The following is a 26,204-nucleotide window of genomic DNA, read 5'->3' as shown; positions in this document are numbered from 1 at the left end:
GTTACGTTGAGTAGAGTTTCTTTATTCATTCCATAGATTTTTGTTTGTTTTCTCGTACAAATATGATGATGGTGATGATAGTTGGTGGTTTTCTCATAGTTCGTTACACTACAACTACACACATTTCCTGCACCAGCACATTCGCGTGCTGGGGGTGGTCACTGGCGCATACTTTCTTCTCCACTTGTTCGCCGCCTCCGCGTCTACTAATGCCCTCCTGTGATGGCTTCACTTGTCTAACTCGTTACGTTTTACACCTCAAGTAGCGTTGTGTTTCAGGCCCTAGTTTCCACCTTTTGATCAGATCAGGACCTCTCTCTCTAGACTTGCCTCACAATGACCTGAGCGAAATGTATACATTCTCTCTCTCTCTCTCTCTCTCTCTCTGTTGTTGTTTTGGTTAAAAAGAATAACCCAATGGTTTTTAGTTACTGTTTCTTTTGAGGATATAACAGGGATGATAAGAAAATATAGCGGCTAGGAAACATTGACCTTTCGGCGTGACCTCTCTCTTTCGTCGTTATTTTTAAATAGGCTTTCTCATCTCCCTAGCTGATGGGTTTTTTCTCTCTCTTTCTTTCATTTTACCCCTTTTTGATCTATTAAAATTTTCAAAAACGTTTTAACGATTTTTCGATATTCTAAAATACATTCTGCTGCCTTTTGACAGACGAGAGGAGTAGTTTTGCCATTCTTTCCTTTCCTCGCTTTCGCCGCATTCTTCTGCCGCAATCTTTTGAAACAAGTGCAAATAATATGTTCCATGTTTTGGTTGGTGGCTTTTAGGTTCAAACTTTAACGAGAATGTGTTTCTTATAGTCACATAGCCACTTTTCGGTCTAATGGTTTTTTCTTTACGTTTGCCTTTTCATACTTTCGCTCTGCACCTAGTTGGGTGGGCCCTATCACTAGGCACAAAAAACATATCTTAAACAAGTGATTCAACAAATCTGCCATCGATCTAGGTTTAGGATTCCTTTTTTTGTTTGTTCTAGTTTTGAAAATGATGCTTTCAAATTGCCAACAAGCCACACTTCGATCGATCGTTCTTGGTATGATGGGTGCGCTTGCTTTCGGTGCGAAATTCGGCGGCCAAGCGACTCCCTCGTACAAAATATTCATATGCGCACAAGGTCATTGCACAATAAATACAACACATCAATGGGAGTTTGTAATGAACCGATGAACCGGAGCGGTTTCGGTCGGTAGATGAAATGCATATAAAACATAAAATAAATACAGGACAACATGAAATTCATTCCACAATGAGATGCCTCCCCGGGCAACAACTGCACGTGCGTGTGACCTAGAGCATTTGAGTTTTGAACCGTGGCGCGCTTTTACCGCATCGCATTTCAACATGGAAGCATCGTTTCTTCTACTAACTGATCCACATCGCTCACGGGGGGACGTTAGATGAAATACGACATTCTAACACACACACACACACACCCAAGAACGATCAACAAAACGTTCCGTTTGCACTCAATTAAACATCGTGTTTTTCCTTGCGCGGGCCTGTTTCCAGTTTCCATCGTTTCGTGCCAACATTAATTACCATATGCCTAATCGGAGTTTTTTCTGCTTCTTCTTCTTTTTCTTTTCTGTTGCCGCCTTTCTTAATAGTGATGTATTTAAATTCTAGTGCAGTCCTTATTGGATGCTGCCGTGCCGTTTAGTTCCGTTCCGCTCCTCCGAAAGGCGAACATAAATAAAATGTGTTTCCATAGCCATAGTCCTTAGTTCTTCTCCTATCGGGGGGCGGCTTCGTGATCATTCGTTTTTGTTCATAGACTGGAAAAAATGTATTTTTTGGATGCTCATCATATTGTGATTTTCGCTTGTTTGGTGCAAACTTAGGTGCAAATTCGAACAGTACTTGCTCCTGTTGCTGTCTCCTGTTAGTACTTTCGCCAGTAAGAGGTCTATTGGATTTGTTGCTGTGTGTGTGTATGCAAGGTAAAAATGATCCCTTTAGCTCTCTTTTCAAGGGAGTTGTTGTTGTGGTTACGGTTGATGCTATTGTTTTTAATGTGGTTTGTTTGTAATAACGGTTGGATGCACTGCGTAATTGCGGTTGAATAGCGGAAAAAATACATTATTTCTTACAGTTACAGATACTTGTATACGAACACTAGCAGAAACACACTTAAGTTTATAAAGGCGGTGCACGGCAACGATGGCATGAGGTCGCTTGCATTCCGACGACGCGGAGATCGGTTGCGAATATCCCAACGGATCAACGCAAAGAGATCCACGGTTGCAGCAGAATGCTTGCGCGCTCTATGCTACGTTGCACAAGATATATGCACACACACACCTCTGTTATTAAGCACGTTTGCGCTCAATATCGACCGACCTGATATCCCTACCCCCTCCATTTCCATCCAGTCAAGCGGCACAGTTAATATTGAACACGAACGCTACGCAGTACGCGTCAGAATCTAGTAAAATCTCGATCGCCTCTCCAAACCGGGCGCTCTTTCCTTTCACATAAATGTAATATTCGGGATTTTACTGCATTCCTCTACGTGTGTGGTGGTGCAACCACGCTCGGCACACACACACAAGGAGCGGATGAGCTCGGGCGGCCACATCCACGACCGTGCGGCGTCCGTGTGGCGCTACCACGCCCGCGTGCACATTGAAAAGCAGAATGATGAAGGTTATCAAATGAAATACACAAACTACGAATAGTACTACTACACACACGCTCTCTCTCTCTCTCTCCCTCCCTCTCTGCGACACATCCATCGATTAAGGGGAATTTCGTAAGTAATAATCATTGATCCGCTGACTAGCGATGTCCGCCCATTTGTTTAGCGTTCGCCCTACAGTCAGCGTTCAAGAATCAAACTGTACGATGAAATTGTCCTCTACTCTAAGCTGCTTCCACGGATGCATCAGATACTCTTGTAGTGTCGTATCATTCGCTCTCCCTTAAGAGAAGCCACTGCTGCGTTCATGCGTTCAGTTAAAAATTATCGACCGACACTATCCCGCCCTATCCTACCGACGCTATAGATTCAAGAACCTTCATACACGTCCTAACTTTTCACATTTTGCTGCTTACTACTGGGTTTTGTTTCACTTCCGCCCGGTCGTGTTCGTTCGCTCTTTTCGTGTGTTTCTCTCGCTTCAAACTCTGCACTTAGGTAAATGGTAATCAATTCTGCTTGATCGTCTCTCATCGCTACGTCCCCGCACGAAAGACGCCAATGACAGGGGTGCCGTAGCTTTGATCACACTCACACGCATTGAGACACTTACTCGCTTTCTCCCACTCCCACTTTTGCAAAACAATTCATCGCACACAGTACTGCAGCTTTGTTTAAAACAGAAAAATGCTTCCCACAAGCAGGAGGAGTCGTTTGTTTAAAGTAAGATGTTGGTAAACGCAGTAAAAACCCAAATCAAACTCTGTATCGAAATCATGTACGAACAGAAAGCCACACTTTCCCATTCCACAACTCTCCACCAATCCCCACCCCCCCTGGCCTTCTTCCGGGCAACCCTCCGGAATGGATAGCAAAAAAGCTTGCAGCACTCTGTGCGACCTTTTCTCTCCTGCATCGCTCTAAATAGCAAATGTTTGCACAGAAAGAAAAAAAAATAATAATCACAAAACAAAACGTAACAAATAAACAAAAAGAAACTAGAAAATTGAAAACATGCTAAGCTGCATCGGCGGCAGGAACGTTGGCTTCCGTTCCTGGCCGCTCATCATGCACTTCAAAATCGTTGCTGTTATCCGAGGCAAAAGTTTCCCTTTCTTTGCACTGGTAAATGCTGCTTCCTTTTTCGATTTCCGTTTGTTTTGCCTTTTTTCCCCCTCGTTTCCCTTCGCTCGTTGCAATCCGGTTGCATTTAGTGTTAACATTGATAACGATGATCACACGGTTACATATACACTGACCAGCCTTGTTTTCTCCCCTCTCTGTCTGTCTGTCTGTGCTCCATTGGTACTGTTAGATGTCCCGTCGTACTCACAATTGGCGCCGAACACCACAGACGCGCTTGCTTAGGCTGTTGTGGCGGCAGTATCGTCCGGTGCGCTACCCGCCGGTGCTTTGGGTTTCACGTTGTGTAATCCGATCTTGGACAGAATTTCCAGCGCTCCGCGTGCCGCTTCGTCGTGCGACTCTTGCAGACTGGCGCCGCTGCCGTGACAAAGCTGGGGCGGTTCCGTGGACAGTATCACTAGCGTCAGATACTCGCCGTGATTGCCCTTGGGGAAGTCGGAAAATTGAACCTGAAACAAACCCAATCGAAAGGTTAGGCAAACGCCCCGGAGATGATATGCTTTCGCACACACTTACTTCAAACTTCAGCAGCTGCGCTAGGTACAGTAGCTGCTCCTTCTTAGCACCAATATCGGCTTTCGGTGCCACCGATGATGTGCTCGACACTCCGGAGCTGTTCGTTCCCATGCTGTCGTTTGACGCAATACTGTCGTTCATCGAATCGTTTGTCGATTCAGCTTTCACTGTGAAAACCGAACGAAAAATTAGTTTCACTGCTTATGAGACACCCAGAACACCTCTCGTTACTCACCTTGATTTGCACCATTTGCAACCGTGACAGCGGGCGTAATGTGCGTCGCCGTCGGCACACTGTTGCCTGGATCCTCCTGGAACCTCACTTTGCGCGACCGCTTACCACCGGTTGGAGACGAATCGTTTGCCGCACCGGACTGGTTTTCCTTGTTAGCCGACGCGCCGTCACCGGCCGAGGGAGCTCCCGCCTTCGCCTCCGACGGCGTGAAGCCCAGCTCGATCAGCAACGCTTCGGCCGCGTTCCATTTGGCGGCTTTTTTCGTCATCCCGACGCCGGTCGCCTGCCGTCCGCCGGCACTTACCTCGATCGTAAACTGCCGACGCCGCCCGACAGCCGGCCGATCGTTCTCCTGCAGCGTGTAGACGGGCTGCTTCTCTTTGCGGGCCTGCTGGATCTGCATCAGCCGCGAGATGGGATTTTCCTTCTCCGCCACGTCCGCGACCGACTTTTCCTTGATCAGATTGCGCGCCTTTTTCTTCGCCGTTGCGCCATCCGCCGTGGCGGACGGGGCCGCTTTGGCGTTGGATTTCCGCTTCTCACCGCCCTGTCCACCGGGGCTACCTTCGCCCCAGGGAGAGGGGTTCAGCTGCTGTTCCGCCTTCTGGAGTTTGCGCAGCTCTTCCAGCATCTTTTCGGCGGCCCGCTTTTTCGAAAGCTTTTTGCCGGTGCCCTCACCCTCGGTCACGATCGTGCCCACCTTGCACTGCGTCACAAACACGGTCATGTGCGGGGGGCCCTTTTCACTGATCACTTCAAACACGACCGACAGGCTGCGCTGCACGGCTATCTCGTGCACCAGCGAGATCGGTGACTTGAGTTCCGCGTTCGGGTCGAGCCCGTCCACCGACGTACCGTCGCTGGATGAGGCGGCATCACCGTTGGAGGACACATCACCGGCCTTGCCCTTGCCCTCGGCACCCTCCATGGTGAGCGGTTTCAGCACTTCTAGCGCACGGGCGGCTGCATCGTGCCGAGCGGCCTGCGGTGTATGACCCTCCCCGAGGAACGTTCGCTCGCCCACGCGCAGGGTGGCTTTGTAGAACTCCTGCACCGCTGGCACGGGCACCGCCGGCCCGTGATGGTGTCCGTAGCCGTCGCCGTGATGATAGCTGTGAGGCGCATGGTGACGATTCGCATGATCATCGCGCGGATGATGACCATGGTGATGGTGGTGTTGCTGTTGCTGCTGGTGTCCCGGATGAAATCCACCCATACCTCCACGTCCGCCAACACCAGCTCCAGCAACGCCCGCCGGTCCGGCCGCACGGCCCCAGGCATTGTCACTGTATCGTCCCGCCCCACCGTACGGGTGGGCAACGCCCGGTGCAAGCTTCTCTTCCACCGGACGTCGCCCACCGCCGGCCACGGCCGACGGCGGGACGGTCACTCCCCCTGCACCGCCGTTCACCGGCCCACCGTACTTGGACGCCGGTACCGGCACTGCCTTCACCGTGTAGACGGTCGGTTCGCCCCGCTTCATGGCCAGCGCGTTCAGCTCCACCGTCGGCGTGAAGCTGCTCACGTTGCCCTTGGTGCCGGTTTTCGTGCGACGGTTCGTCCGGGCCGGCGGATGCTTGTACTTGGTCGCCGCGATCGCATCGCCCGCCGCCTTGTGCTGGGCCTTCTTGATGCTGGCGCCCTCGGCCGTGTACTCCTCGTCGCCGAGCTTCAGCATCACGGTGAAGTGCTTCTTGTGGGCCGGCCCGGACTCGCCCGTCAGCCGGTACTGGTGCTGGATTTTGTTGTACCGCGCCAGCTCGTTCACTAAACACATGGTCGTTTTCTCTTTAATGTTTGCCAAGGCTTCTATCGAGTCGGTCGGCGACTGTGGTTGCTGCCCGGCCGTCGGCTCCGCGCCCGACGCCATCGATGATGCTCCACCGTTCGCTGCGGTAGTAGCAGCGGTGCTAGCGGCCGTCTCGGCCTGGTTCGCACCCGCCGGCGCTACGGACGGTGCCGTGCTGGGGGCACTGCCGGTCACTGCTATTACCGCAGACGCGTCCTTCTGTAGTGGAGCATCATTGGGCTTCGAGACGATCGACGGTTGCTGTTGTGGTTGTTGCTGCTGCTGCTGCTGCTGCTGTTGCTGTGGTTGATGCTGCTGCTGTTGGTGCTGTTGCTGATGCTGATGATGGTTGTGATGGTGCCGATTGCCTGCACTGGATACATTGCCACTCGAGCCCTTCATCTTGTCCATCGTAGCTCCCGACTGGCTCGTCTGATGATGGTTCGCAATCCCCTTCGAGCCGGGACCACAGTTTCCATTCGATTGCAACACATTGTGGCTATGGTGATGAACTTTATCTACCCAAAGAGAAAGAGAGAGCGAGAGAGAGAGTGTGTTTAGCACGTGTCTGGTAGGGTTTTCTTCCTTCCGCCACTTACGGTCCGTGCTCGATGGGATGTGGCGCGTCTTTGTGCCGGCCGGTGTTGCTGCCGAGACGACCGGTATCGGTGGTGGTGCTTGCTGCATCGTCACCGAATGGTGCATCGAAACCTGCGCACCGCCAGCACTTCCACCACCACCACTACCACCACCTCCTATACCGTACGAAAGCTTTCCGCCCGGTCCGGGCGGATGATTACCGCCCACCACCGGGGGAAGCGAAATCGACCCCATATGCTGCTGGTGCGGCGGCGGTGGCAGTGCCTGTGGTGGCTGCGGTCCCACACCCAACCCGGGCGGCGATGGGTGCAGATGGGGCGTACTCAGCGGCATGGACTTGGGCATACCGGCCGGCAGGTTGTAGTAGGACGGGCCCGGCGGCTTGCGGCCGTTCTGTGACTGGTGCGGCGGCTGATGCGGCGGTGGCGGCGGTACCTGCATCGATAGGTGCGGTGCCATGCCGGCTGCCTGATGGTCGACCCCGCGCGGATGATGATGGCGAGCGTTGTTCAGCCTGGAAGTGAACGGAAAAAAGCAAGAGGAAAACGCGTCAGTGGCGATGAACGGTGGAAACAGCAGCTCCTTCGAGGTGGAGGATCGCGACAGCCGTCTGTAGTAGTGTACGAGGCGCTGCAACGATCGTATCGATTCCACGGACAGATGCTGTCGCTCGTATGCTGAGGGTATGATGCCGGGAGCAGCTTTCCGATACTGTCTGCCATCCGGCAGCAGCATGATGATGGAGATGGTGACGATCCCGAACGTTCCGCTGCACGTGCGCGGAGCACATTTGGTGAGCGGTGGACACACACGCACGATCGAAACGCCAGCAACGAACTAAAGGCACGTTGGTCAGCAAACACGTGTGAGTCCACTTTCGGGAAGGGGGACTCGATGCTGTCTGTGTATGTGTGTGTGTACGTGGTTCCACAATCCTTTGCTAATGCGTTACTCAGGCCAGTCAGCATTGTTTGATTGCCCATCGAGCCAAGGCACACGCATACTGCGATCGCAACCTTATCCTTCTTGCTCTTTAACTATCCCTCTCTCTCTCTCACACACACACACAAACACACATACAAATGCTTTCGGGTTCCACGCGGTGACAAGCAGGATCTAGTAACCGCAATCTGATTTACCCTATTTACACACTATGTCATATATTATTAATATGAACAGTACTGTCAACTCTCCATCCCCGGCCATTCCAATTGTATTCATCCCTTTCTTAACCCTTATTCCTAGACGACGCACCTCTCACTCGCACTTTCCGCAACAGCAAAGGCCTATAAAGATCTTTGCGAGGAAAAAAACGAGGATTCCTACCCAAACCCATCCCACTTCAACTGCTGTCTGCCTGGCTGGCGTATTGTATCGTCTTACTTCTTGCACCTTTATCCGCAGCGCCCTTTCCACCAAGGTCCAAAAGGAAACATAATTCATTCGCAGCCCGTGACTCGCGGTAAACTCGCCTAGAACACGGCGGCTATGTTGCTTCGAATCTGGCTAGCTGGTTGGCTGGCGGCGACCTGTATCTGTTGGGCCCTGTGCACAGCGACATCTTCGCTTTGCCGTCCTCCTTATTACACTCCGGCGGATGACAACTTCCTTTCCCTGCAAGGATGGGCACACAGTTGAAAGGTTACAATGCAGGGGGACAGGGGGGGGTAGGGGTAGCGATGACGGAACTGGACTGACCAGTATTGTCGTCAGAGGCCGGCAGCAAGAGGTGAGAAAAGGATTTACGACCATTTACTGCATAAAACAAATAAATAATAGGACAGTTTTGGAAGAGATCCTGCTGTTTTCATCGCTACCGAAATATGAGCGCCCATGGATGGCGTGTATGGGAATGCTCGGCTACCGTGCAGCAGGGACATGTTCCGGCTTGAACAAACCAGCTTCGAACAGAGCGCGCCGTGGAATTGTATTTTAAACCTTTTTAACGCAATACTTTTACTGCATGGATTTTTAGCTTTTACTCACAACTTTAAACTTACTGCTTTTACACACTTTAGGCTCTTTAAATTGGACATTTCCCAATATTGTTCCCAATAGTTAAAGATCCCAAACCGGTGTCCGGTGTCGGTTGATTTGCATATTTTTCGGGGTTCAAATATTCCCCTTCGGTTTCCCTTTTTTGTTGTTGCGCTCTCACCTATCCTCCTCCAGCAGGGTAATAATATTTTCATCGTCTTATAAGGTAAGTGGCGCGCACATTTAAGTGTTTGCCATTGTTTTCGGCTGTGAATATAAAAATATGTTTAGGGCAAAACTAGGGATGGGGGGAACTTAAATGAAGTGCTACCGCTGGCCGCTTGAGCGTGGTTGAATGGTGGTGTGAACTAAGAGCCTGATTTAAAAGAATGCTACAAAAATGCTACACTAATGGTAACAATTATCGTTGCGCTTTTAACGGCTCTTTTAAACAACAAATTGGATTGATTAATCCTGAACTCAAAGCTGCAACTGACGGTTGGAAATGATCACCCATCAGCATGCTTTCAAGAAAGGGGTTGACGAAATTCATTGATTTTTCTACTCTCCCTGCCAATATGCCTGACACACGTGTAGCACAGCAGCAACAACGCAACATTGTTAAAGACGCAACACAGAAAATGCCAATGCCAAAGCCGTAACGAAACTGATGGCCATGATTCGCCATGTAATTTGTGCATTTTCCTTTCAATGCGTTGAAAGGGGCTTTTCATAGAAAAAGAAGGTTTAAATACCCGTCCCTTACTAACCAGCCTCCTTGCCCGGTTTGGGTTTAATTGCCATTATCTGCATACACGGCGCGAGCACACACAAACAAGCACAGTGGTGCATTATTGTCTGTCGAAAAAATAGCAAAAAGAAGCAGAGGAAGACAAACTGACCGACATTTTCCTCACGACCAATTATTAAACGAGATTCTGGCCGGGCTGTCCAAGTAGCTAGAAATCCAAACCCTTTCCCCATTTCTGGAACGTTTCCGCTGCACCTATCATCAGGGCCGGCTCGCTATGAAGTATTATGATCGGCGCGACAATGCACCGCTGCTGATGCAGTTGCACTTCTCGCAGACGCAAATCCTTTCAATCGTGCCAGTCAACAAAGAAAGAGAGCGAGAGAGAGGGAGAGAGAGGGAGAGAAAAAGGAGACAAAGAAAAACAAAAGTCCCCTGCGCCGGGCGAATGCAATTTAATCCTCTCTTAACTTTTCCCTTGTTTATGCAAATAATTGCATCCATGGTTGCACATTTACTCCGCAAAGCACAGACAGAGAGAGAGAGAGGGGGGGAAGGGTATACGCGAAACAGGACCCCTATTGGCGGCTTCTATTTTGTTTGGCCATCAACACGGCAGAGGCCGACAGGACGTCACCTTTTACTGCTGCTGGTGGACGACGAGTTTTGCTCCGCTTTTTTTGTGCACCCAATAGTGCTGTGTGTGTTTTAAACATAAAAAAACACAGATATAAAAGAATAAGAATTTCTTAGAAGAAAAATTCTTTTAAAAAATAAATACATTTAATCGGCAATTTATTTGCAGCACACTGTATGGAAATTGCATGACGGAAAAGTGCATCCAACATGAAGAAGGAAAAAAAAACTGCAAAACTGCTCACCGCACCTTGCCACCATCATCAAATATTATTCCCTTCCCCACACCCTTTTCACCCCCCCCCCCCCCCCCCCCCCTGTCACCATGGCTCATATTTTCGGAGTGCCTTTTGTTTGCTGTGGCAAGGATACTGCTGCTTTTCGGGCAGTCGTACTCGCACACACAGCAGCACAACAGAGACCGGGTGCTGATGATTGATCTTTTTTGCGAGTCGTATTCCCTCCTCTCCGCTACAACCATTGCACCATTACACCTTGATACAAAATATGCATTTCATTGCAATTTTTATTGGCCCGGGGGAAAACTCAGGGTGTAACACGGAGGCACCAGATAGAAAAGGGGTCGCTCCGCGCACTGCTGCAACATTATATGCATTTTGGTGTTTATATGTGTGCGTGCATATTCTAGCATTCCAGTGGATTGGCGGCCAATGTGTGTAATTTATTTTATTCGTACATCAACATCTTTTTCTTTGGATGAAGTTTTACGGAAGGATGCACATTCTTGCAAGACACTTCGTCTTTTTGTACACCCTTTATTCTTTCCAGCATGGCTTATGCTTCCGAACGAACGAAGGTATAGAAGTCGCATTGGTTGATGTAAAGGTATTTCAATGCTTGAAAGAAAGAATGAAGTTGTATGTATTATTTCAATTTATTTTAATGATGATAAGAAGCCTAAACAACATTATCCAACAGCTTTGAAATGAAACTGTACCTCATAAGCAATACAGCATCAGAATAGAATGTTCATTCTAATTAAAATCATATAAAACTGTCCACCCTTCCACCACCTTGGAATGGTTGAATAATTCCACGAACCAACACAACACAATCCAATAATGTCGACAGCGAGCTGTACATTTTTCCGCTGGCAAATTATCGATTTTACACCGTGTTTGATTTCCATTCCAAGGCTCACCAAGCATAACCGGAGGTGTACGGACAAGTGGGGAGAGATGGGGGGCGCATTGTGGTGTTGCTCTTTCCGCAGTGTGGTGGACACATTTTATTTATCCTCCTTTTTTACTGTCCAATCCCCACACCCACAATCACTAGTCAAAGTGCAAAACTGTCCACCCTCCCTTCGATACGTCCGTCCGTCACACCGTACAGACAATCTCTCTCTCTCTTTCGCCTCGGACTCGGATGAAATCATCATTGTGATGGCCAACACACCAAACCACCACCAGACCGTTATGGTTTGGTTTCGGCAGAGCAGCAGAGAAAGACAACTGACCTGTGTGCATTTGATGATGCATTAAAATAACAACACTACATGCTCATACATACGAGCAATACACGAGCAACCTGACACAGTGCGTTCCCCCCTCCGTCCGCCCGGCATTCCGAGTTGCATCCCCCAACAAAAGCGGGAATGCAATTTGCAGTCATTTTTCGTATTCACGCAGCTTTTTCGCAGAAAAAAGGCTGTCTCTCGCTGTGTCCATTCCGTGGGCGAGATGGCATTGTGCTAACATAATTGCGCCCCCTTTTCCACTGGTCCCTCTCAACCCGGATGCATTTTGGGAACTAACAATACTCGGGATCAAGAGAGAGAGAGAGGGAGAGAAAAAAACACATCCCATTTGAACAGTCATATCATAGAGTTTAGTTGAAATGCATTGCTGCACACGGGGCATATAAGTCCTCTCGCGGTTTGATACACAGGATGGAAAACAAGAGACCGAGAGAGGGAGGGAGAGAGAAAGAAAGGAGACTCAATATTTTTTTCTAAATCATTTTCCGTTTCTATCGCAACGGGCTTGATGAATTTCTCCTACACTCCTCCTCCCCATTTATTGCAACCATGCCGACGACCAAGCGGACACGGGTCATCATATCTGGGCAGGGCAGCAGAGCAGCCCCTGATGGTTCTGCTTTCATTTTGATTGCTGTACATCGGTTTGTTTTTTTTTTCTCTCACTCCGCAGCTTCAATCCAACCGATGCATTTACTAAAGTTTATAATTAGGGTCGCGCATTTCGATTTCGAGGGAATTGGAAATTGGAATTAGTAAATAGAGGCGTGTGTGCGTCCATGTATCGTAAAATATGCAATTACAGTTGCATCTCTCTTTCGGTCGACTCTGCTCCCCCACCGCAAATTCGAAAGCCCGAACGGCAATTAAATAATGTATAAATTAATTAAGTTTCGATGGCTAAATTAAATACATTTTGTGCGGATTTTCGACGACGCACTAAAGTGAAAAAAACACACACATAGAGATGCTCACCTATTAGCAGGATGGTCGCGCTGCATACTGTGGGGTGGCAGGCTGGTTAAATGCGTTAGATGTGGCGGTGGTTGATGTGCAGGGTGCATTCCTGGATGCTGCTGTGGAGGCATATGACCATGCATGGTGGCGTGTAGTTTGTTCGTGGCGTTACAATATTTTCCGACGTTGTCTGGCGATGGTTTCAAGCCAATCTGTTCCAATGTTCGACACTATCAGCCGCGTTCAATCGTACACAACAGGTACAGTGGAGCCGAATGACTGCACGTGACTGACTGTGTATGACATACGCGCGCACCAGATTACGACGGCACACTAGATCGCGTTTTTTTCGCTTGTCACACTGGGGTTGTGTCGCTTATGTCTGGAAGAAAGCAAGGAAATGGTTAAATCAGTACATTTGTTTGCAGTTTTTTCGATATTCTTTATGTTAAGCGCTTGCAATGAAAGATTTTCCACATTGATGTGGCTTCAATCCACTACGCCAAATCAGCCTCGAAGACAAATCAGCTGTTTCGTAAGGACGGCAAACACTGGGTGGTGCGCTCTCTCTTTCTCTCTTTATCTCTCTCTTTCTCTTCGTCCAGACTTTCGAACGCGCGTGTTCTTCGTGCGCAGGTAAGAAGGACTCGGACACGGCACATACATGCAACAAGCTGCAACTCCAAGGAGCAGAGACACCAGGGCCGTGTCGGACCGTGCCGGGCGCATGAATGAAATAACGATCGATACCGACACGAAGGGGAAGTTGATGCGTCTTGGGTTGCGTACGTGCGTGTGTGCGTGTGTGTGTGCTGTAGGGAAAGGCGCGGACAGACACACATCTGTCGCCCCTTTTAGCAGCCCATCGAGGTAGGTTGTGCGCTTCTTCTGCTTCCCTTCTTTTACCTACGAGCCGTACGCATATTTCTAGATTGAACGGGTCCGTCCTTGTCCCGTTCTATTTCGGCATCCCGTGTGTCTCGAAAGCAAATGATTTAATGCAACGCAATATGATTTTAGAATTTTCCGTGCTTCATTTTGAATGTACAATTCCAAATCGCATCTAGAACAGTCTACAGCTCAAACAGGTAGAAACAGGAATGTTGTTTTTTTTTACTAACTGAACCAACAGCACACTTCCACGCACGTACATATTGAACCAACCAGTGTTGAGGCTGCGAAAGAGTTTTATTTCCTTTTCAGGATAGACATTTACCTTTTAGCACGGTGCCAACTCTTGCTTCGATCCGATGCAAGCGCAAAGAATGTCCTGCTGGCAGAGCAGAGAGAAGGATGCTGCAGCAGCTGCTTTTCTCTCCCGTATGGTGCTACAATATTGTGACAATCACAGCTTGCTCGCACCAGTTCGCACTAACTTTTTTGTTTTCTACTTGAGATTTCACACTTCTTTCTAAAGCACACCACGGCCACATTACATTTTCCGCACCTAGCAATGATACATTTGGCCTATCTTTTCACTGACTTTTCCTGAACAGCATCCAAAGGCAGCGTTCTGCGTGTGTATGTGATGTTCGCCCCCCCGGGGGTGGTGGGACGGTGCTTCTTTTTTTACAGGCGTCGTGTATTCACAGCACTCACTAAACACAGCAGTTGCCTTCTACTAAAGCGGCACTAACTTTGCATCGCAGCGTTTTCCCACTCAGCTAGTGTGATGAGAATCGTCGGCAAACAGTAAAGAAAACGGGTTTGCTTTGAGGTGGATTTTCCGGAGGAAAAAAGCGAATGAAAATTATCTAAACATTTGCGCTAGACCGATGTGTCAAAGTGCACCTTCTGCTGGCAAGGTCTGCCTCAAGGCCACCAGGTAACGCACGGGTGAATGTCTGGTGCCGCCATATTGACAGTATCTTTGTGCCACATATTTATCTTGGGTGTGGAGAAAGTCGGTACAATTGCATGGATGCGAATCAGAAACAATGGATTGTCTTGATAAAACTCTTAATTTTTGTATCCACAAAGGACAATCGTCTTATATTGCAGGAAAGGCATGTATTTTTCGAGTCATGTGGCGAGAAACGTGATGACACTGTATGGTACAACCTGATGGGTTGAAGTGCATGATGACATTGATGACGTTTTGTTTGCGATTCCCACACAAGATTGATATATATGCTTCTCAAATTATTATAAAATTTAGAAAACCGAAAGGATTTCATCATTTCATAAAGTGTATTATATAAAACGAAATTATTTGTTGTGATTTATCATTTACAAACCCATTATTTTTGGAATATCAACCCATATTGGTCGTTGAAGAAGATGCCATAATTGGTCTAGCTCTTGTGTGTGTTTACCTTGACCGACACGAAAAGTGCGCCAAAGCAAACGTTTTGTTTATGTGAGCAGCACGGAGTTTCGAGCGGCTACGATTTTGCGAAAATATCCACCAACACCATCGCCGATAAAATGCCGGAGGAAGTTGCATCCACATCATCCGCAGCGGGTGCACCAAAGGAAGCGGAGGGCAAGAAGAAAAGCCTTCCCTGGATCGAGAAGTACCGACCGCAGCGGTTCGAGGAAATTGTTGGCAACGAAGAAACAGTCGCCCGGCTGGGAATATTCGCTTCACAGGGCAATGCTCCTAACATTATCATTGCGGTTGGTTTTCCGTGTGTTCCCTTCTAATACGTGTCGAGGCAATAACAATCTCTCCACTCTTCTTTCAGGGACCCCCGGGTGTGGGTAAAACGACGACCATCCTCTGCCTGGCACGCATCCTGCTCGGGCCCAACTTCCGCGAGGCCGTGCTCGAGCTGAACGCTTCCAACGAGCGCGGTATCGATGTGGTACGCAGCAAGATCAAAATGTTTGCACAACAGAAGGTAACGCTGCCCCGCGGCCGGCACAAGATAGTAATCCTGGACGAAGCGGACAGCATGACGGAGGGGGCCCAGCAGGCGCTGCGGCGAACGATGGAAATCTATAGCAACACAACGCGCTTTGCGCTAGCCTGTAATACGAGCGAAAAGATCATCGAACCGATCCAGTCCCGGTGTGCGATGCTGCGCTTCTCGAAGCTCTCCGATGCCCAGGTGCTGGCCAAGGTGGTGGAGATCTGTCAGCACGAGAATCTCAGCTACGATGAGGATGGGCTGGAGGCGATCGTTTTCACCGCGCAGGGTGATATGCGCCAGGCGCTGAACAATCTGCAATCGACGGCGAACGGGTTCGGTCACATTAGTGGCGCGAACGTGTTCAAGGTGTGCGATGAGCCGCATCCGCTGCTCGTGCAGGATATGCTGCAGCATTGCGTCAAGGGGGACATCCACAAGGCGTACAAGATCATGAGTAAGCTGTGGAAGTTGGGGTACGCGGCGGAGGACATCATCGGGAACGTGTTTCGCGTCTGCCGGCGGATGGATATGAACGAGAAGTTGAAGCTGTACTTCATCCGGGAGATTGGCGAAACGCACATGAAGATTGTGGACGGGCTTAACTCGCTGCTGCAAATGTCCGGTCTGTTGGCTCGCATGTGCGAAGCTTCCTACGAGCATTCCTAGAGCGTTAAGTGTTGGTAAAATGGTATAAATGTAAGAAACGAATGCGTCTTTGTATGGGTTTGAATTTGGAACGTTTGCTTGAGCATGGGAGAATGATCATATGGGAAGTGTCAAACACAAGTGACAGCCGGCCCCCGGGGCAACAGCTCTACAGCGCTGCACAGTATCTAAACAATCACACCCAAGGCTTACTTAGTTTTGGAAAAGAAAACAACTATCGATGGCAGTAGCGGTGGAAAAGCAAGAACCAGTACAGCAGCTCCTAAAGCAGGGAGCAGAAGGGAAACTGTACATCGGCACCTACAAAGGCAACCGGTGTTTGGTGAAGGAACGCTTCGAGAAGAAATACCGCCATCCGGCACTCGATCGGCAGCTCACCCGGCAACGCATCAAAGCGGAACAGAAAGCCTTCCAACGATGTGCTGCCGCCGGTCTGTCCACCCCAGCCCTTTACGGCGTGGATTTAGAGCAGCGCAAGATCTACATGGAATATCTGGAGCATAGTCGTACGGCAAAAGAGTTTATCGACGAGCTGACGGCAACCACGCAGGCGGATGCTTTGAGCGAATCAGCCCAGCTGAAGCAGCTTGCTGAACAGATCGGCCACATGGTGGGTGTGCTGCATCGAAACAATCTAGTGCACGGTGATCTGACCACCTCCAACATGCTGCTCGATCCGGTGGAAAAGGGTGCGGAAGAGTCCGTCTTCCCGTACCGTCTCGTGACGATCGACTTTGGGCTGTCCCACTTCAGTGATAACCACGAAAACAAGGGCGTCGATTTGTACGTGCTCGAGCGAGCGATTCTAAGCGCTCACAGTCAACTGCCGGGCTTGTTCGGTATGATACTGGAGGCGTACCGTGAGCACAATACGAACCATTGCAAGGAAACAATCGCCAAGTACGAAGAGGTACGGGCCCGGGGACGAAAGCGAACGATGGTGGGATAATGTGAGATGAGTGCCTCGTTGAATGTTTATTGAACGTTGTCTTAAAGCAAATAAAAGCGTATGCTAACGAATTAGCTACCACCGACCAGAAAATCCGACCCTCCCCCCGAAATGCAGTCAAACTTTAAACCTCGCGTAAGTGTGTTTTGGAAGACAGTTGATTAACAGATTTGTAGTTGCCATTGCCGTTGCTAAGCGAGCATTTACAGCCGGGAAGCCATGCCTCCGGAAGCTACAATCGTTTCGCCGGTAATGTAGCTCGCGTCGTCCGAAACGAGGAACGCGCACACGCCGGAAATTTCCTTCGGTTGTGCAATCCGTCCCATCGGAATTCGGGACAGTGTTTCCTCTTTGGCGGCATCGGATTCTTGTAGCTAAAAAGAAAAAGGTGAGGATGATTTTATACAATATTGGTTATAAATTAGCTCTTCTCCACCAAAACGGTGCTTACCGCCCCGGCAAATTTCGTCTGCACCACACCCGGAGCAATGCAGTTCACGCGGATGTTCTCCGCCGCCAACTCTTGGCTGGCTGCCTTCGTCAATCCGAACAATGCCGTCTTGCTGACGGAGTATGCGCCCAACAGCGAGAACGGTTGAAAGCCGGCAATGGACGAAATGAACACAATGCTGCCGCCCTTGCGCTCCCGTATGAACGGCAGCGCTTCCTTGGCCAGCAGATACGAACACTTTACATTCACGTCGAAAATCTTATCCCAGGCCGATTCACTACATTCCAGCGCACCGCCCACCTCCGGATTGACGGCCGCATTCGACACGAGAATGTCGATGCCACCGAACTTTTGGGCCGCATGCTCGAACAGCGCCTTCCGGTCGGTGGCGTTGGCAACGTGACACTTGATCCCGGACACCTCGAGCCCGGCGGTTCGCAGGTCGTTCACGGCGCGGTCAACATTTTGCTGCTTACGGCTGCTGACAACCACTTTGGCTCCTTCCTGGCCCAACCGTTCCGCGATGGCGTAACCGATACTGGAAAGAAAACCGATGAAGCCGGCTGATAAGCGGTGGGGCCCGATACTTACCCCTCTGTAGAGGCGGTTACGACGGCCACTTTGCCCGTCAGGCGCTTGGCTGCAATGGCGGAACCGCTGCAAAGATTGCGCTCCATCGTCTTGCGGATCGTTTGCGTGAGTGCAGCGCTGCCGGCAATTGAGCGGAACATTTTCACCTATTGGATGGGACGAACTTTGAACCTGGTTGGCGAATGATAAGCAAGAAATATAAAATAGGTGCGTATGTGGGGTGATAAGGCGACTGACTCTCTGTCAAAATTGTGCCAGGGTTTGGGGCGGGTGGTTGTGAGAAACGGTGAAGGAATAATGTGCAAGTAATACTGCAACAGGTGAGGGGCTCGTAAACATAAATGTATGTATTATTTCACTCACTGGAGGATAACGGACTTGTAACAATTACAAGAGCATTCATTTACATCGGCTATGTTGTGTTTGTAAATAAAGCTCGCCGAACAATGGGAGCGCCACGGTACATGAGGTTGATATTTTTTGTACAATAACTTTCAAAATATTGCTTGAAATGTGTACACAAAATTATCCAATCTATTTTTACACACATAATTCATGGGATATATGTGGTATAGTAATAATCAACTGAACTTTTAAAAAATAGACGACTGACCACCGTTCTGCCGTGAAGCAGTGGTGTCAAACGATCTTGCTTCACATATCCACAACTAGATGGCGCTAGCACAGATTTAACATTTTCAAACAAAAACGTACGTGTGCACGATTTGCTGGCGGGTAATAGCGTACATTTGTTGGACATCAAGCACATGGTCATCTGTCTGTCGTTGCCGTATGGAAATTTGGTATCCGTTTTAGTGATGTGCTCTCTGGAGCGCATCCACGCCTCCGATCCGACTCCAACTATTGATAGTCCGATTCCGACTCCGGGAAAATGGAACCGCTAGATCCGCCCGGAGTCAGAGTCACCCGGAGTTGCCCGGAGCTTTTCGGAGTCTTCCGGAGTCGTTCGGAGTCGTCCAGAGTCGTTCGGAGTCGTCCGGAATCGTCCGGAGTCGTTCGGAGTCGTTCGGAGTCAGAGTCGTCCGGAGTCGTTCGGAGTCGTTTAGAGTCGATCGAAGTCGATCGGAGTCATTCGGAGTCATTCGGAGTCACCGGAATCGAAGTTGGTCGGAGTCAACAGGAGCCTTTGTGCTTGTGATCAGACTTTTCCTTTCGTTGTGTTTTTTTGTCTTTCACTTTGCGCGTGCACTTCTTACCGCAGGACTCCACACAGCATAACACGGAGCGCAACATAACTGACAGCTGCCAAACGCTTCAGAAAACGCTTGAGAAAGGAGGCAAAGCGTGTCGGTTATTGCAGTAGACTGGTAGCTTTTCTACCGCCAGGACTCCACAGAGCATAACACGGAGCGCAACATAACAACTGACAGCTGCCAAACGCTTCAAAAAACGCTTTATTGCCGGTACCATGTTTTGAATATCCTTAGTAGGCCGCTCATTTCTCGTTGAAATGCTACCAACCTACTGCGATGACCGACAGTTAATGAAACGCTTTACCTCCTTTCCCAAGCGTTTTGTCAAGCGTTTGTCAGCTGTCAGTTGTTATGTTGCGCTCCGTGTTATGCTCTGTGGAGTCCTGGTGTACGAGCAATGAGCGGCCTACTAAGGGTATTCAAAACATGTTACCAGCAAAAAAGCGTTTTCTGAAGCGTTTGTTAGCTGTCAGTTGTTATGTTGCGCTCCGTGTTATGCTGTGTGGAGTCCTGCGGTTATACAGGCCTTTGTTTCGAAGACCGACCTTGGCCGACTCCAGATGACTCCAGATGACTCTGTCTGTAGCCTATTCCGGATGAATCCAGACGACTCCGGACGTCTCCGAAAGACTCCGAACGACTCCGGATGACTCCGAACGATTCCGGATGAATCCGAATGACTCCTAACGATTTTGACTTCGAACGACTCCGGGCGATTCTGGACGATTCCGAACGACTCCGGATGATGCAGGGCGGATCTACCCTCCAGAGTCGATTCCGAATTAATCGGAGTCGGATCGAAGTCGACTCCGGATTTATGCCAACTTTCTTCTTCTTCTTTGGCACAACAACCGCTGTCGGTCAAGGCCTGCCTTTGTACCCACTAGTGAAGTGAGCTTGGCTTTCAGTGACTTATTGTTACCAATAGCAGGACAGTCAGGGGTATGGTCTATTCGAGGTTTGAACCCATGACGGGCATGTTGTTAAGTCGTAGGAGTTGACGACTGTACCACCAGACCGGCTCCTGCCGACTTTACGCATCACTAATCCGTTTTAATGTCGGATGTAATGTATTTTAATTTTAATGTAAGACAGGACTACGTTTTATCATGCTCATTCCAGATCTGATCAGTCTAGGGTTGGACGTTGCGGTATTTTTTATGTTTAATTTTATTTTAACAAACAACTTAAAAACTAAGCGGATTGCGCGCGCGTCCGATCGCTGCCGTTGCCGTTCGTGGAAGAAAGTTCCCGCTGTTCGGGCGATCACCTTTCTGCTGTTGCCCTCTCACGCACACCAACCAACGCGTTGATGGCCGCCAAATTATGGCACTCTAATTATAGCATTATGGTTCAATTCGCTAGTTATAATATTCGTTAATTATAGCATTGCAGCTGCCTCAGCTCCTAACTCTTGTGTATAAACAAGATCTTATTGTCTCCGGATCTGTGTCTAACATTAGATCCTTGCATGTCGCTGCTAGAACACTTAAAATGAAAAACAATTGATAACGCGCTTACATTTCGGCTTGTTTTCAGTCTAGTTAATGCTATGAACGATGCCTAAGTGGATCGAAAATTAGAAATCACTGTGTAATCAATATGGTACATGTAATATGGTCTGTGAGACTGTTGAATTCTTTATAATGTTATTTTGTATAAGAACATAGATCGAAATGATTCTATCAACACATAAATACATTTTCCCTCCAATTGTGCTACAATCGGAGCATTTTAGCTGATGGATAAAAATACTTAATATTAACATGCTTCATTGTTGTTCCAGCACGCTTGCAAACGATTGCAATAAATATGCATTGAATAGTTTAGTTGAATGGGCCTCTTTAACACAGGCAGCTAACGAATGAACTATTTGGCTGTTGTAATGCCATTGGGTAATAGCTCTCCCAAGGCTCGTGTCATTCAATCAGTGTTGATGTTGTTCGCTTGCAGCGAACCGAAGCGAGCAGCAAACATTCCCGCCATCGGATAATATTTTATCTATTGCAATCGGATGTATGCAAACTTTCTTGTTTTTCCCTCCCATACTGTGGGGTTTTCTCCCTATCATATGTGAACCGCACGTGAAGGAGGGTAAGCATTAGACGGTAGAGCACACATTAGATGGGAAATGTTTGACAACCTAAAGGTCCATTGCCATTTTTCTCCTTCCTGAAGCTATGGCACTATCCATCTTTTTGTACGACAACAAAAAAAGAAAACATAATTCTACTAACAGCAGGATACTGCATCCAAATCAGCACGGAGAATCTCCTACGTGGCCTGGCGTGGCGTAGTCTCGCGTACCACATGCACATGGGCGCAATTGCTTTATTGCTCTCTCTCTCTCGTGCAGTGTGCGTGTGGCTGTAATCAGTGGATCGGAATCGGGATGAAATGAGGGGATGGTGGGCTATAGCTGCTTTAGAGGACGAGGTTCTTCCAGACTCTTCCTTTGAGAGCCTCAAACACTCACACAATTCCACTTCATTAGGAGCAGCTTCTAGGAGCGATGAAAAGATCAAGCGAAACAGATAAGAGGAACATCCTCTTGCGAGCAAACAATTTAATCCCGCACACGAGGAGATCTTCCAACACCCTTGCCCTGGCAATAAAGTCAATTTATTTAGTCTATTATAGGATGAAAGACACACACACACGTACAGTCCTCTCGAATTTTTGGAACATTCGGAGTCACATAAACTGCAAACGAGCAGCAACAGAAGCAGCAGCAGCAGCAGAAGTGTATAATTATTTCAACCCACAATAATTGCTCCCTAGGTGGTGGTTTTTGTTCGCGCAGAAAACAGGGGGAATCAGAAATCAACACCGCACGACGGCATCATCCCATCCCAACGAAGCGAACGGCTCTGTAGAAATTCCGTGGGCACTGCAAACCCCGCAGCAACAATTTACGCCAATGTAATTTGGTTTTAAGTCGTTCCAAATTAATTGTTAATCGGAGCAGGAGATACTGTGAGCGGGTAGCTCCGTGGTCGTGGCCGTGCCGGGTGCTCAATTGGTCCACCGAGAATTGAGAGGTAAAAACGGGTCTGGGATTCACAAGGGTGATAATGAGAGCGGCCGGAGTGGTGGCCGGATCAGTTTTGGCGATCAGTTTTCCCACTTTCGGTCAGCACCAGTTTAACCGGTTAATCGGGAGGACAATCGCAGCGAATCGGGAGTATCGGATTGAAGATTTATGATTGAAGATCCCTGATTCGGGGTGATCGATGTAGGGGGAAAGTTGTTTAATAAGAAAAGTTTGCTTTATTATTCTCGTTGCCATGGATACTTGTTTTCTTCCAGATTGCATCAAGATACAATCCAGTCGGACAGCAGTTTGACAGCAATCTTATAAGCAGCCATTGCTTAACTGATGATTTTTCCAACTGGTATGCAAGATTTCCAATTAAGATTTCCAATAGGAATGCAATTTAAACTTTGAGCTATTAAACAATGCAGCAAATCGTTTTATGACATCGTGCCCGCTCTATTTCGGTACGATTAAACCATGTTCTCTGCCTTTCCTCACCCCAAAAGCCAACTCTCGATGGACACATTTAACGATGAGTTGTCCTTACATCTCGACCCCGTCTATCATCATCTGGGCGTGTGGAACATCAGATTGCGTTTGAGATCGCGCACAGGAACAATGCATCCATTTACATCTGGCTTAATTTATTGGTGGTTTGCTTCGCTTCAAAACTGTTACTGTTACAAAACAACAGTTCCTCAATGATAAAGGTGATAAAATCTCGTCGTGGCCCCTTTTTTAACCTCGCCACGCTCGTCCTTTTCTGCGTGAAGCCATCGATAATAATACACAAAAAACACTTTACGTGGACGTCAATTTTAAGGTTCGTTCGGTGTACAACTAAATACATTTACGCTACACGAAACACAACAAGCACAGATAAAGCATCGCAGGGATGGCTTTTTTCCCCTTTTTTCCCTGCTACAAGGAAGCAAAGGATGTCCGCCGCTGCTGTGAATGGGGGAAGAAAAAAACACTTTCGTGAGGGAGAACCCAAAAAAATAGAATCGTCTCTGCAACTTCATTCCCGCCTAGACAGGATCACCACTTCGAGATGATAAACGGCCACAGGAAGAAAAACAAATCTGAACAACAACAGCGACGACGACGACGTCCCGCCCGTACACACGCCGTGATGTGTGTTTGTGTCCTCCCGTCCACCTCCCTACTGGCCTGGGGTAAGTGAAACCGATGAGTAAACATTTTAGCAACATTTGAGAAGCAAAAGGTACACAGCAGCAGCATCCCACTAGAAAGGAAGGAAGGAAGCAAAACAACAACGTTGCTCAAAATTGTGAGGCCTAAGTCAAAGGCCCTCCCTCCCCCGCCGAAAAGTCGGAAGTCGGACTGACGAAGGCTGGAAAGCGGACACCGGGGAGTTGTGGAGTCCCGATGAAGGCCCATGGAGTGATGTTTATGCGATTGTTCGTTCTGTTTACGCTCGTTGACATATCCCGGACCAAGGAATGCCCACGTGCCACGTGGTTGTTAGAGGTACCCTGGCGTGTGAGTGAATTGATTCGGAACGGAAACGCTCCCATCCCGAGGAGAACGTTTGGTCGATTGATTTTGATCGGTGCACATCGTGGGTTCGAGAATGTTTGCACTTGGAAGGGCATAAGTAAGACGTATCGGATTGAAGGAAAGGTTCTTCCCAGGCGCAGACCGTTTCAAGTTTCGAAAGATTAATGATCACTGCATCATGCTGCAAGGGGGAGGAGTGTTGATTTACATGGTATGATGAGTTGGGAGTTCTTTCCCTATTTCGCAGGAATAGCCTAACATTCTGTACTTCAATTCAGTTGCAGGGGTTTGATGTTGTAAAATCCAAGAAGATCAATGCTCGACATACCAGAGATACATCACATAATGGACAAACGTTCATCGTCATTGGGAATCCTTACAACTAGCTCATAGAATTGCTTGAACTTCTCCTCGACGCTTGACGCAGTAAATTAGTGTACTAAGAGCTTATGAATGGCGAACGGAGAGAGATCGTTTCCCTCCCCCGGTGCCATTTATCAGATGAAATCCATCCAATTTGTGTGTTGTGCGCGGCTCCAATGGGATAGAATTTTGACAACCCGTTTTGTTGGCTTATCATCATCCAGCATCATCATCCTACTCCTCCAAGACGGACGAAAAACATGCTCAAGAATTCGGTCCATTCTTGGGCGGATCCGGACAGTACGCAATCACACAAGTTCGGTCGTTCGTTGAACTGCCACGGACAAACCTTGATCATCCATCCTCAGCTACCGAAGCAGAGCATTGCTCTAATGTGTGTGAATTCCTTTTGTGGGGCAGAAACTGTATATTTGTTTGTGCTTCTAGCAGCAAACGCCACCAACTGGCGGGGTTGCCGCCATTGGGCTGCTCTCCCGCCCAAGAGTGGAAGCCATCGGTGGAAAAGTTTGCCGCCATCTTGGCGCCAGCATTTATGTACCGAAGCCGAAGTTTTATTCTTAGTAGTTTCCCCAATCCTCCCCGTCCCGGTTTTGTGTTGTTTCTTGGAGATGGGTCTTTTTTGTTGCAAGAAGTCAGAATAGAATGTGGTTCATGGAGAACGAAGAACACGTGGAATTGCGCGGAGGAGGAGCAGTAGTGTGCATCTTTTGTAACTTTACCGCCCTTTTGTTTCCGGTTCCCGGGGCGTCCTGGCAGTTCTGGGGTTGTTCTGGAAGGTACGAAATACGGTAGAACGAAAGATTTCCTTAAAAATGTAGCAAAGGCAGCTTTTATGGACGATGATAACTTTTGATCGCGGCCCATGGGTTAACCCATCCATGACTAAAGCATGCATAAAAGTAAGTTTGTAATGGCGCCGTGGAAAGCGCACCCCCTTTGCGCGTATTCAGATTCGGTGATTTATTGGTGATCCACGAACGAATGTTCCGTTCCAGCTCGTTTGAAGCGGATGGTTTTATTGCGCAAACCGATATTGAAAGGACGGTGTTGGTGTTTGCGCTGTGCGGAAAAAAGGATAAATAAATTTCCCAAGCGCAAAGTGGTCATCGAAGAAGGCGATGCAAATGAATCTTCTGATCTGACCGATAGATCCAAGATCTGTTAAGGAGAACAGATCGATGCAAAGCCCGTTGCTAGGTTGCCATTGTCAGCTCGCTTTGACAGTTTCATGAAAAAGTGTTTACAAACAAACGGCTAATAGTTAATGTGGAAAAGTGGATGAATTTACTGTTCGGAAGATTATATTGGATAAGTTTCTTGTGGTCAATCACTTTTGGAGAATAAAGGCGAAGTAATTTCAGTCTACTATGTATTCAGATAACCTCATTGTTTGCCATTCCGTGACCACGAATCACTACCTTTTGCAACGGTCCTGGTGGAGGAACGAAAAGTTTAACAGGCATAAAACAGCACAGTACATGTTCCAACTGGATAATAGACGTCCTATTTATTTTCAATTAAAGCATGAGAGTCAAATGAAACATCCAACCGGCATACACTGGTACAATATGCATACCATTTTTGCTTATAATCCAGCGACGAATGATAAAATAGATCCTTGAATAAAATTAGCCATATAACAAAGAATTTTTGCAATCAATGAGCAAAAAATGAGTTAAAAATAGCAAAAAAGACTCCCATTCGCTCCATAGAAAAGACCATATACAATGATTAATTTAAGTGTCAAAATTTTACCATGACTTTCTGT

General features: G+C 48.2%; 4 protein-coding genes across 5 annotated transcripts; 2 read left to right on the top strand and 2 right to left on the bottom strand.

Moving 5' to 3' along the window:
• Position 1: 1 nt before the first annotated feature.
• Positions 2-14,576, bottom strand: LOC1269745 (double-stranded RNA-binding protein Staufen homolog). Its single transcript, XM_061650224.1, has 6 exons — positions 13,982-14,576; positions 12,784-13,147; positions 6,943-7,457; positions 4,555-6,861; positions 4,320-4,486; positions 2-4,252 (listed from the first exon to the last, which is right to left on the bottom strand). The coding sequence occupies exons 2-6, from the start codon at positions 12,906-12,908 to the stop codon at positions 4,022-4,024; spliced, it is 3,345 nt and encodes a 1,114-aa protein (XP_061506208.1). The 5' UTR covers positions 12,909-13,147; positions 13,982-14,576; the 3' UTR covers positions 2-4,021.
• A 497-nt stretch (positions 14,577-15,073) lies between these two features.
• On the top strand, positions 15,074-16,328 carry LOC1269746 (replication factor C subunit 2). The gene is made up of 2 exons (XM_308395.5): positions 15,074-15,384; positions 15,453-16,328. Exons 1-2 carry the CDS (start codon positions 15,193-15,195, stop codon positions 16,284-16,286), a joined length of 1,026 nt encoding a protein of 341 aa, XP_308395.5. The 5' UTR covers positions 15,074-15,192; the 3' UTR covers positions 16,287-16,328.
• A 61-nt stretch (positions 16,329-16,389) lies between these two features.
• On the top strand, positions 16,390-17,309 carry LOC1269747 (EKC/KEOPS complex subunit bud32). The gene has a single exon (XM_308396.5). It carries the CDS (start codon positions 16,507-16,509, stop codon positions 17,233-17,235), a length of 729 nt encoding a protein of 242 aa, XP_308396.5. The 5' UTR covers positions 16,390-16,506; the 3' UTR covers positions 17,236-17,309.
• On the bottom strand, positions 17,233-18,728 carry LOC1269748 (dehydrogenase/reductase SDR family member 4). Of its 2 annotated transcripts, none has more exons than XM_061643162.1 (4): positions 18,641-18,728; positions 18,278-18,448; positions 17,687-18,224; positions 17,233-17,609 (listed from the first exon to the last, which is right to left on the bottom strand). In XM_061643162.1, the coding sequence occupies exons 2-4, from the start codon at positions 18,415-18,417 to the stop codon at positions 17,439-17,441; spliced, it is 849 nt and encodes a 282-aa protein (XP_061499146.1). In that variant the 5' UTR covers positions 18,418-18,448; positions 18,641-18,728; the 3' UTR covers positions 17,233-17,438. The 2 variants fall into 2 exon arrangements, with proteins under 2 accessions (XP_061499146.1, XP_061499147.1); XM_061643163.1 differs by having other exon boundaries at positions 18,515-18,651.
• Positions 18,729-26,204: the final 7,476 nt, after the last annotated feature.

This window comes from Anopheles gambiae, chromosome 2, assembly GCF_943734735.2.
Source record: "Anopheles gambiae chromosome 2, idAnoGambNW_F1_1, whole genome shotgun sequence".
NCBI classification, from domain to species: Eukaryota; Metazoa; Arthropoda; class Insecta; order Diptera; family Culicidae; genus Anopheles; species Anopheles gambiae.
The sequence above is the reverse complement of the archived record's forward strand: the minus strand, read 5'-3'. Positions and strand labels throughout refer to the sequence as shown.

What these genes read in the sequence shown, in the direction of transcription:
- LOC1269746 (XM_308395.5), top strand. Translation starts at nt 15,193, where the DNA reads ATGCCGGAGGAAGTTGCATCCACATCATCCGCAGCGGGTGCACCAAAG. An exon ending in CTCCTAACATTATCATTGCG is followed by an intron (nt 15,385 to 15,452) that starts GTTGGTTTTCCG and finishes CTCTTCTTTCAG; the next exon opens with GGACCCCCGGGTGTGGGTAA.
- LOC1269748 (XM_061643162.1), bottom strand. Translation starts at nt 18,417, where the DNA reads ATGTTCCGCTCAATTGCCGGCAGCGCTGCACTCACGCAAACGATCCGC. An exon ending in GTAACCGCCTCTACAGAGGG is followed by an intron (nt 18,225 to 18,277) that starts GTAAGTATCGGG and finishes TTTTCTTTCCAG; the next exon opens with TATCGGTTACGCCATCGCGG. An exon ending in AGACGAAATTTGCCGGGGCG is followed by an intron (nt 17,610 to 17,686) that starts GTAAGCACCGTT and finishes TTTTCTTTTTAG; the next exon opens with CTACAAGAATCCGATGCCGC.
- LOC1269747 (XM_308396.5), top strand. Translation starts at nt 16,507, where the DNA reads ATGGCAGTAGCGGTGGAAAAGCAAGAACCAGTACAGCAGCTCCTAAAG.
- LOC1269745 (XM_061650224.1), bottom strand. Translation starts at nt 12,908, where the DNA reads ATGCATGGTCATATGCCTCCACAGCAGCATCCAGGAATGCACCCTGCA. An exon ending in CGCGACCATCCTGCTAATAG is followed by an intron (nt 7,458 to 12,783) that starts GTGAGCATCTCT and finishes GTTCACTTCCAG; the next exon opens with GCTGAACAACGCTCGCCATC. An exon ending in TGCAAATGGTGCAAATCAAG is followed by an intron (nt 4,487 to 4,554) that starts GTGAGTAACGAG and finishes CGGTTTTCACAG; the next exon opens with TGAAAGCTGAATCGACAAAC.